We start from the raw sequence: 11,380 nt of genomic DNA, 5'->3' as shown, positions 1-11,380 counted from the left end.
CCACCGTAAGGTTTTGGATGTTTATTTACCATCCAACCTGTTGATAATGTCAAGAAGACTTGGATGAAGGGAAAATACAAAGATTAGCTTGATCCAAAACTTTTGTGAACCACAAAAAGGTTATAATGGTCATTCATCACTATTTCTAGTGGTATGGTTCACCTGAGATTTGGATCTTCTTAAGGTTTGGGATCAAGTACTAAAATGCAATAGAAAAACAGATGGACGGAGTGGATATAACCAAAAAAAAAAAAAAAAACACCAAGCTAATCCGCTCCCAAGTCACCAGGTCTTGCATGCAAGTGTGCAGCCAGGGCTGCATAAACGATCCATACAGCCTCCCATCTCAAGGTGCTCATGGAAAGTATGCGATGATCTAGACTGTTGATCTAGTGTTACACCATACGGATGGGCTGTAGACCAAAAATTACAGTGATTGGACAACAGAACAATCACTTTTGATCGAGATATGACCTATCCAAGTGATGGCCCACCAAACCAACAGTTCTGATAGACACATGGCTTCCGCATGCACAGTAAGGAAGTCACCCCGCATGCATATACTCAAAATGGGTGGCTAGGATCAATCATTCCACCATGGGCCCCACAACGAGGACACTCCTGTAAAAGAAAATCTACTATATTTTTGGTGACCAGCACATAAAAATTATTAACTATTTGATGAATGAAAATTGAAAAAATGAATTGCCAGCTGTTTGATACAATTGTAACAAAGTGGGCCCTACATGTAAATATTCTGATGAATGAAAAATAGGCACTTTTTTGCACCAAAAATTCAATTTTAGCAAAGTGGGCCCCATTCAAAGATCTGCTAAAATAAATAGTATTAGACCCAATATTTCAGATCATTACCTGAAAGATGGCTTATTTTAGCAATGCAATGCTTATTCATCTGGTGGGCCCCACCATGCAATGCAATGCTTATTCATCTGGTGGGCCCCACCATGCACGTTACGTGGCCCGAAAACCGTACCAATCGCGTTATCCGGCAGCAATGCCCACACTCATGGAAAAAAAGAAAATGCATGGTTGAAAGAAACTAACCAACCATACAAATTCAAAAGTTCCTAGTGAATGGACTGTCCTGATCATCGAGCCATGGCACGTACCAAGCGGGGTCCACCTAATCAACGGTGATCTCACGTGTGCAAGTGGAGCCCACCTAATCAACAGGACTGCAGAGCTTCAGTATCAGAAATGGTACTGCTTGTGGACTTGCTGTGAACTCCACGACACCTTCATAGGCGAGCTCGGGAAGATGATGGTGGGCTGCCTCTTGCTCTCTTCCAAATGTGGGAAATCGATAGTGAAGTGGAGCCCACGACTCTCATGACGTGCCAGTGCACTGCTCACCACCAGCTTCGCGCAGCAGAATAAGTTCCTCATCTTACAAGCTTCCAGCCCAACCATCGTAGGTTCCCATCCCTGCCTATTCAAGTAGTCCTCCCACTCCTCCTCCAGCTCATTCAGCCTCCACTCAGCTGTCTTCAACCTACTCGTCGACCGCACGATCCCCACATACTCCCACATTATCACTTGCATCTCCTCCCTCGTCTGTTTCGTCCTCCTCGTTATATCATCCAAAACGCAGCTCTTGAGCGATATGGGCAGCACTGGCCGGGCCCATGCATTCGACACGCTGAATTCAAGGGACATTTCCGCCATGTGGTCTACTGATGGCTGTACGGCCCGCTGCGCAAACACCAGAGCCTCTAACAATGAGTTACTGGCGAGGCGGTTCGCCCCGTGTAGACCTGTGCATGCAACCTCACCAGCCACATATAGGCCCCTGATGTTGGTCTCCCCGTGGAGCCCGGCGCGGACGCCTCCACACATGTAGTGAGCAGCGGGGACTACCGGCATTGGCTCACGGGTTATGTCTAGCCCGTAATGGAGGCACTCGGCAGCTATGTTGGGGAAGTGGGAGAGGATCTCGGCCTTTGGTTTGTGGCTTATATCGAGCAGCACATACTTCTCCTTGCGCTGCTTCAGCTGGTCGTCGATGCTCCTCGCAACTACATCTCTTGGAGCGAGCTCTGCTCGCTCGTCATACAAAGGCATGAACCTTTCCATGGCCTGATTGTAGAGGATGCCGCCATCTCCCCTGACGGCTTCCGTTATCAGAAATGCATTTTCACGGGCCTTTGTCGGCCTGATTGGAAGTCCTTCATCAGCTAGTGCTGTGGGGTGGAACTGCACAAACCTGAAGAAACAGAAGTACGCAGCGAAAAATGGAGTCATTGGTCATTCATGCCCAATTGAGATTGCACAAGATGACCCCCTGCGAAGATGAACATACATACAAAATCCCGGCAGGTCCGCTTATCTGGCAGGCTGCCCCTAAACAAAAAGAATAGATGGTTTACAAAGACTTTTCAACAGTCCACATTCAATATACATGTGGCGGACCATCTTTAATTCTGCAGCATATGTTCATCTTCACAGTGGGGACCACCTTGTAGACTGCTTAGATGTCCCACACACTGTCCACATTCGCACGAGTGCTGCAATGTAGAGGTTTATGTAAGGCTAGCAAAGCTCTGAAAACACATCCTTCTAGAGATATGATTATATCGAAAAATGCAGCATGATGCTGTAGACGATTTTGAAAAAGAAATGTATCCACAACTAGAAAATGCATTCGATACCAGAGCGAAAGATAAACTAAGGATCTGTTTGGTAGACGCCTAAAAATGAGTTCATTTATTTTTAGTTAATCATAATCATGGTTTTAAGACTGATAAGTTCAATATGACTTGTCCAAATCGACTTGGATTCGGTGCTCCCGATCTAGTCAGGCCGATACGCCCCCTTAAATAGGTGAGTCGTGACACGACTCGAGACTAAACGAGTCAATAGGAGTCCCTGAGTCTCAAAACCATGATCATAATTATGTATTAGAGATCATGATTGTTGGTTATTATGATTACTTTTAATCCTTTTAAGGTGTGTTTGGTTGCATTAAATATATGATATTTCATGATTCATCAGTCTAAATTCGTGCAAATTTTCATGAGTTTTTGTGAAGTTTGGTGAAACCAAACAGATCCTTACCAATAAAAATGATCTCTAATACATAATTATGAACTAAAATGAGATGAACTCATTTTTAGTTGTCTACCACAGGCCCTAAAGGTTTTTACTAATAGTTGTATCGAGACATGGTTGGTATGTGCCAACACCCTGGGTGTGGTACACTCCAGTTTTACTAATCATGTTTTACTCCTAGCTGTTAAGATAGTTACTGAAATTTTCTCCAACGGGTTTACTTACTCCATGTTGGAGATCACAGCTTGAGCTCGGTGCGCCATTGCCATTCCGTCCCCAGTGGCTACCTGAGGAAAATATCAAGAAATTAGTCACAGACAGTATGAATCTCATCCATACATTGAATTCGGTCTTTCATTTCTCCTATAGAGTGAAGATTCCGATAAATGGACTTGGAACCTTTTTTTTATTACAGATAAAGGAAACTTTACCTGGTAGGGAATGAGTTTGCGATACATGAAGACGGATGAAACATGCCAACATTAGCCAACCCATTGGCCATGAAATTCGCATCTCTACTGAGATGAGGAAACAAAATGTTTGGCCTCAAGGTAAGGATGCAGAGTTCATTAAAAAAAATAATAACAACAAAGAAAGAAAGAAAGGCTCCAAGGTGCAGAGTGTAGCCTTAAATGGCCCGCCATATGACATTGGATGAAACACCTTCCGCAATGCTCGGCCTGGAGCAATTCTTCGCAACTAACCTCAACCCTTAGCTAAGATCAAGAGCTTCCACTATAATAATATCACCTCACTGGTGGTGGTGCTAATGAAAGACAATCTCACCATTCTCGTTTCTCACCATCCAAGAATGCAGAACATTCATCTTGACCGCTTCGCCATGCAAACTCCAAGTTGAACAAGAGATCCAACATATAAATTCCATGAACTTGGGTCCAAGGAGGGCCCATCTGATGCGCTACTTATGATTTTTATTTTTCCGTACTTCAAAAAATGAAGCTTCCTTTCTATTGAAAATTTGATACTTTCTTTCCTTCCCCACCTCCCAACAAAAAGCAATACAAAGATGTTCTCTAAAGGACCATAACACCTCCCGGTTCATGTATTGTTCTGGTAAGTACTTTCACTAATCAGAGGAATGGTACTTGCAAGTGCTGCAAATGCCAGGAAATTTCCCTGAATTTGAAAATATGAAATGGTTGTGCAAGATCAGGGCCATTTGTGAGGCAGGCCAGACCGTGCTGGGGACTGAAATCAGGCTTCTCCACTCTGAAGGGCAGAGCACATACATACAACAACATCTGCCCATACATACAACAACATGCATGGCTAAAAGGAAAAAAGGATAACCAACAGACCACGCTGGCCTTATTATTGGGCTAGAGGACATTCACCGTGGCAACCACAGGATGAATGGCCAAGTATCACATATTCATGCCACATTGGCACAATTTGGGTGCTTGTATATGGTGTCTATCAATTGGTTTTCAGAAGTAGCATTGCTCTTCACTATAATAGTTGTATTGGCAGGAGAGAGCAGAAGCTGCCGTGATTGCTCCAAATTTACCAACTAGGTTGTAGTTAGAACTGCAGCTGCGATATTCATATAATAAATTCTGTGGCAAACACAAGCAAGGCTTTCAAGAAAGAAACTCAGTTTATTGTCAGTCGAAGAGATAGGGTGAGGGATTTTGTTTCCTCTTGCATAAGCTTTTCCCTCTCTCTAGGCCCTTTCTATGCATAAAGAGGCTAAGGCGAGGAATTTCCATGCTCTCAGAGGGTCAGTGGCTTGTAATGTTATCTTTAGAAGGAATCTTAGAGACGGAGAAATCAGATCTTTTGTAGACTTATGGGGCATAATGTGGAGGGTGGGTGATTGGGGGAGAGGTAATCGCCCTTCACCGTGTACCATGGTGTGGAAGTCCTCCATTCCCTCCAAAAATTCAAACCTTCGTGTAGATAGCTATGGAAAACAAGATTCTCACAATCGATATGTTGGCAAGAATGGTGATTCCAAACATGTGTTTCAAATGTGAAAAAGAGGGAGAGCCCTTGAGTCATATTTTCATTCATTGCGGGGCAGCAAGGGACATCTGGAGCCACTTCTTGACCTCTTTGGGGCTTCATGGGTGCTCAATGATTCTGTCCCGGCTCTTTTGGCAAAGTGGGATAAAGGCTATTTTATCGCAAAAGAGCAATCCACTGGGAGATTCTTCTTTTTCCAGTTCGTTGGGTGTTGGAACAAGAGAAGTGTTGATTCGGAGGAAGCTGAAAACTTCCAAGTGCTGCTCACATCTTTGCGAGTGGAGGGCATGGCTATCATGCCTTCACAACAGTTGAAAGTGGAGTGGGCAAAAGTGCCAGTTTTACCGAGGCATGCCTTGAATCTACAAGGGCACAGGAGGCTTCTAACTGGGTCCGCACCCTGTCAGATAGTGTCTGCTCCCAATTGTTTCAAAATCAGTATCGATGGATGTATCATGCCCTTGGGATACGGAAACATATCAGTTATTGCATGGGAAATATCGGATATATCGCAAAATTGGGAAATTGGGAAATTGGTCAAATTTTTCAATGAAACTTCAAGGGATGTTTTTATAAAACAACATTACACAGTTAGAAATCAAAAGACCAAAAAAACAAGTGCACACACTAAGTTTCCTTTATTTAAGGTCCTAAACTATGCATTGTCTGACAGAAGTGACGCATCTATATTCAAAATCAATTCATATCATTTATAAATCTAAGAAATGGATTAGATGTGGAAGATTTGACCAAAAAAAAAAAAAGAAGGGATTTTCTAAGCTTTTTTTTCGATTTTTTTCAAAAAACCTAAGTGTTGTTGGCCGTATTGACGTATCAATGATACTATATTACACAATACATTGCAATACAATGTGATACATTGAGATACATTACGATAATATCGTAGATATCCAAAAGTCCTGCAACTTCTTGTGGGTTTTGTATTGTTGAGATGAGATATCGATATATCTCGGCCAACATTATCGATATCGCTGCCAACATTATCCATATCGTAATCTTGTCTGCGCCTTGCTACAACAGAGTGCTAGCCACCTTAAGATTGTGAGCCCAGGGTGCCACATGTACTTGCCAACTAGCCATGTGAGCTTCCTACATCCAATGAGAGCGGCACGTGTTCGTCCATTCTGTTAATATGAGACAGTTGTCACCTGAGTGTTCCTTCAACCAATCAGTGAGTTCTGGGTCCCCGGAAGCTTCTAGGCCCCCTGGGCTTCATCTATAAATACCCCACCACCACCCCCGTGGTGCTCATTTCAGAAACGCTTGTTTGATTCTCGAAGTTCTCCCCAGAGATCCTTCGAGAAATCCGAAAGAACCCCGATTTGTTGAAGGTAAAATGCCTTCTCCTGCCTTCCTAGGCTGAAAATCCCCAAGGCACCATCACTTTTGTGCCCCAAAAATTCACGGAGGAGGCACTGACAGGTAATTTTTTCCCTTTTCCCACGCCCTAAGAAGCACCCCGCAAGGTGCAGTCAGTGTACTTTGGATACTTGCCACACCTAGCAGATGATCCTTGGGTCTAGGATAGTTGTACTACTTCACAAGGACACCCAAAGGAGAGTGAACCTTAAGGGAGTGACCAATAGAAGCCCTTACATAGGTGCGAGGGGGAACTTTCGAGGGGAATACTATCCCATTAAGGCCTATCTCCAGTCCACGCCTTCTTAAAGGCTCCAAGGGATGACATTCTTGTGCTCCTCCCAGACTTAAGGAATAGCACTAACTTTGGGCTGCACCCTGCACTTTGCTACCGTCACACTCCCACATTGTCGCATCTTGCACTTTGCTACCATCAAGCTCCCACGTTTTCTTGCCCTGCACCTTGTTGCCATGTCATTGTGCCCTACACCTTCTTGTTGTGCCCTGCGGCTTGCTATCACACCCTACACCTAGCTACCCTGTTGTCCCACCGCCCTGTCGTGCTTTATGCCCAGCTGCCTAGTGTTGTACTACCGCATTGTTGTGCCCTATGCTCAGTTGCACTACTATTGTACCGCCATGCCACCGTGCCCCTATGCCCTCCTACTGCGCTGTTGTGCCCTACGACTTGTTGCTACCACGCATCATGCCATGCGCCCTGTGTTATGTGGTGCTTTGCACCCACCACATTTCAGCGACTTCTTGGATTATGACATACATGGTGCCTTCTCGAACTAGGCCACCCTGGTATCTTCATGGACTGGTTTACCTTTGGCCTACCTGTGTGTGCTTATTCGTGTTTCAACATCTCTTGACAATGACAGTACCTTCACCGATATTATGCTTATCAGAAATGAAGAACTGCCTAACTGCCTCATAAGAAGCCGACCCGATAGCCCAACAGACTACAATGCTCCTAACAAAGCATTTTACATGCTATATAATTACTTTAGAAAAGCTCCATGTTCACAAGCAATGCTTATCGTTTGATTTGAGTCAACTCACATAAGTGATCGAGCCATAACGACTCTTACGAGCGCCTGAACTATTGTGTGGTGTTCTCTCTTATAGCATTCGTGTTGTCTCGGGTACATTATCGGTGTTGCACTGCCCGTATCATCTTCCTATTATGCAACAACCTGGGGTTGCTTGCTTTTCTCTATGACGTATCCATCATAAGCATAGCTCAACGCTCCCTATCTTGGAGATACATACGCGAAACACGCATAGTTTCATACCTCGTCATCCATCCATTTTATATTGGTGACATCATGGACTCTATATTAGAGAGAGAGCATTACTAAAACAATGCACCTGCATGTAGGAGCACGGAACCCAAATCAATTGATCACAGCCACAAACACTCTATGAACTATTTCACTTGAGCTCTAGGCACAAGAGCTACTACACTCACCACTGCATGCATTATGCATACGCGCCGCATTCATTGCATCGCATTACATTCTTTATTTTCTTTCTTCTCTTTTATATTATATTTTCCTCTTTTAAAAAAAATAAAAAAATCCTTACTATTATTGCCTTAGAATCAAGGATTATTCTATGTAATGTAATTAAAGGCTTGTGTTATTCCGTAGCCTGGAAATCATCACACGAAATAACCCACAAAAATGCAATTGCCCAAAATAGGCAATTTTCTTATTGTTAAAACAAAAACAAAAACAAAATTGTAAATTCAAATGGAAAAAAATAAATTAATTAAGTTATGGAAAACTAATCTTCTCAACAAAGATCAGATGTGGAAAAAAACATTGCAGGTAGTTTAGCTAAATCCAACTCCCATATCAGTTGTTCCAATGGCCTCACTCACAAATGCAAGATGTGTTCATCTTTGACATGAGTGATATTTCTATGTCAAGGACCCGAAACATATTTTGGAGTGTCGAAATAGTAATATCAAGTACTGAATGATTCTGTGGAATTATTGAGACAACATTCAAATATATTTGATTTCTCATCACGATCCAGGTACTAACCGTATTCTTATTCTTCAGCTTTTCTATGAACAGTATTTTGGTGTTTTTATTTTCGTTTTTTACCTGAAAGTCAAAGCAAAACATCCATTTATTTCCTTTTGTTTACTGTTATTTATAGTGCTCTATGTGCATTCTATAAGGCTTGTTTGATATCATATTTTGCAAAAGATATAATAAAGGCCTTGTCCAAACAAGCATTTTGATGCAGGACAATTAACCACTTGCTCTAAAAGCTCGAACTGTTAGAGCATGGCGAATCAATCCTTTTATCTCATAGCCCAAGCCTCACATCTCATGGGTTAGGACCTCGGTTGAACCCCCCTTGTGGGCCCCAAATCACATGGGTACCGCCTCACATGAGCTACCCGCCTCACACGGGCCGCCCACCCCGAGTGTGCCTCTGCATCCCACAGGCCACCCCACTCGAGCCTGGTGTGAAAATGCCCCTGCATTACATTTTGTGGCAAGAGTTTGTCGTTGCTGGTTTATTGCTCAATAGTCTTATGACTTGTCCTATTGATATTGTTTACACACATACCCATGATCAGTACATTAACTCTTCTTTATATAATGAGATCCACTTGAATGAATGGGTTCTTTTTTTTTCTTGGATCTAGAAGAAAATAGCCACTAGTCATTCCACATTGCTTTGAACTTTACAAAACTGTCCACTTCTTGAGAAGGCATTTGAGTTTTGAAAATCTCGCGAATATGTGTTAAATTGTTCTAGCTTTCTTCTTTGCATGAACTAACAGAAGGTTTCCATGAAACATCGAGAAATTCCTCATGGTTTTCTTTTTGGTGAACTTAGCTTTGCATCATGAATGTGAAGCATACGTAAGAAGGAAAAGGAAGTTGGAGTATGATAGTTATCTTTTCAATTGCCATGCACCATCAACTAGTATGAAGAAGAAAAAGGAAGTTTTTGGGAGATTTATGCACAATGTCTCGAGTATGAACCATGTAGGTCTTTGCCGTGCTAGTTTTTATACCTCAACAGAATCTTCTGGCACACCGGTGGGCAGAAATATATGTTCTACACCTATTCAGTCTACTCAAAAACAACATAGAGCCATTCTAGTTTTTAAGGTAAAGAAGCACCATAGACAGCAACTCAATCAGCATCATGCTGGTGGGGTTACTTTTGGAATTTTAATATCATAATTTTCCTACATAACCAATGATTATTAAGAAAGCACCTGACCTCCGAAGTCAATATGCAACAGACTTAAGGAAAACAGAAGTTTGTGTCGAAGATTAGGATAATTAGTTTCTGTTTCTAATAAATTTAAATTAAGATTTGAATAAGTTTGTTAGGGGAGTTAGTCTATTAGTTGTTCCTATTTTTTTGCATCTCCTATTTTTATGTAATCTAGTAGATTAGGATAGACTTCTACCCGAACTACTTTGGATATAAATACCTCCTGTAACTTCTATTAATTAAAGAAATGAAAGATAAGTTCTTTTCCTTCTCAAAAACTTTCATGGTATCAGAGCGGAAGGTCATATGTTCGAATCTCGAGAGCAGCAAATATGCCTCGCTAATATATTATTCTCCCACGGGGGGTCAGGAAAATTAGGTCCGGCCCAGGGACCGGGAAATTAAGCCCGGCCTATTTATGGTGTGAGTGTCCCTCCACCTTCGTCAATATGTTCCCGTGCGGAGTTCCCACCTCGCACGTGCGGGGGGGTGTTGAAGTGATAAAGTCCCTTGATATACATTGATACACCACATTCAGAGATGCCTAATTTCACATAGGAACAATTAGGCCACCTGCACAAACTCTTTCAATCTCCACAATTCTCAAATCCTTCTTGCTCTTTAGCTCAACAGGGTAATTATCTCATTGCAGCTCTCTCTAGTATAGAATCAAATGTTCATTGTCCTTGGATCATTGACTCTAGAGCCACTGATCACACGACTGGTTCTTCAAAAATATTCTCTTCCTATAAACCGTGCAGGAAACAAAAAGATCAAAATTGCAGACGGTTCTCTTTCAACTATAGCTGGAAAAGGATCAGTGTTCATTTCTCCTTCTCTTACACTTCATAATGTTCTCCATGTTCCAAATTTATCCTTTGATTTGAGTCAACTCACATAAGTGATCGAGCCATAACGACTCTTACGAGCGCCTGAACTATTGTGTGGTGTTCTCTCTTATAGCATTCGTGTTGTCTCGGGTACATTATCGGTGTTGCACTGCCCGTATCATCTTCCTATTATGCAACAACCTGGGGTTGCTTGCTTTTCTCTATGACGTATCCATCATAAGCATAGCTCAACGCTCCCTATCTTGGAGATACATACGCGAAACACGCATAGTTTCATACCTCGTCATCCATCCATTTTATATTGGTGACATCATGGACTCTATATTAGAGAGAGAGCATTACTAAAACAATGCACCTGCATGTAGGAGCACGGAACCCAAATCAATTGATCACAGCCACAAACACTCTATGAACTATTTCACTTGAGCTCTAGGCACAAGAGCTACTACACTCACCACTGCATGCATTATGCATACGCGCCGCATTCATTGCATCGCATTACATTCTTTATTTTCTTTCTTCTCTTTTATATTATATTTTCCTCTTTTAAAAAAAATAAAAAAATCCTTACTATTATTGCCTTAGAATCAAGGATTATTCTATGTAATGTAATTAAAGGCTTGTGTTATTCCGTAGCCTGGAAATCATCACACGAAATAACCCACAAAAATGCAATTGCCCAAAATAGGCAATTTTCTTATTGTTAAAACAAAAACAAAAACAAAATTGTAAATTCAAATGGAAAAAAATAAATTAATTAAGTTATGGAAAACTAATCTTCTCAACAAAGATCAGATGTGGAAAAAAACATTGCAGGTAGTTTAGCTAAATCCAACTCC

General features: G+C 41.9%; 1 protein-coding gene across 7 annotated transcripts in view; it reads right to left on the bottom strand.

Moving 5' to 3' along the window:
- Positions 1-661: 661 nt before the first annotated feature.
- LOC131237722 (L-aspartate oxidase, chloroplastic) overlaps positions 662-11,380 on the bottom strand; it is a 27,502-nt gene continuing 16,783 nt past the window's right edge. For all 7 annotated transcript variants that reach the window (XM_058235666.1, XM_058235663.1, XM_058235665.1 and 4 more), the window contains 2 exons: positions 3,295-3,356; positions 662-2,224 (listed from right to left, as the gene is read on the bottom strand). In XM_058235666.1, the coding sequence (XP_058091649.1) occupies positions 1,213-2,224; positions 3,295-3,356 (1,074 nt within the window). In that variant the 3' untranslated portion in view covers positions 662-1,212. The remainder of the gene's footprint in view (positions 2,225-3,294; positions 3,357-11,380) is intronic.

The sequence above is a fragment of the Magnolia sinica genome, chromosome 2 (genome assembly GCF_029962835.1).
Source record: "Magnolia sinica isolate HGM2019 chromosome 2, MsV1, whole genome shotgun sequence".
NCBI classification, from domain to species: Eukaryota; Viridiplantae; Streptophyta; class Magnoliopsida; order Magnoliales; family Magnoliaceae; genus Magnolia; species Magnolia sinica.
Note: the sequence above shows the minus strand (reverse complement) of the source record. Positions and strands in the feature narration are given on the sequence as shown.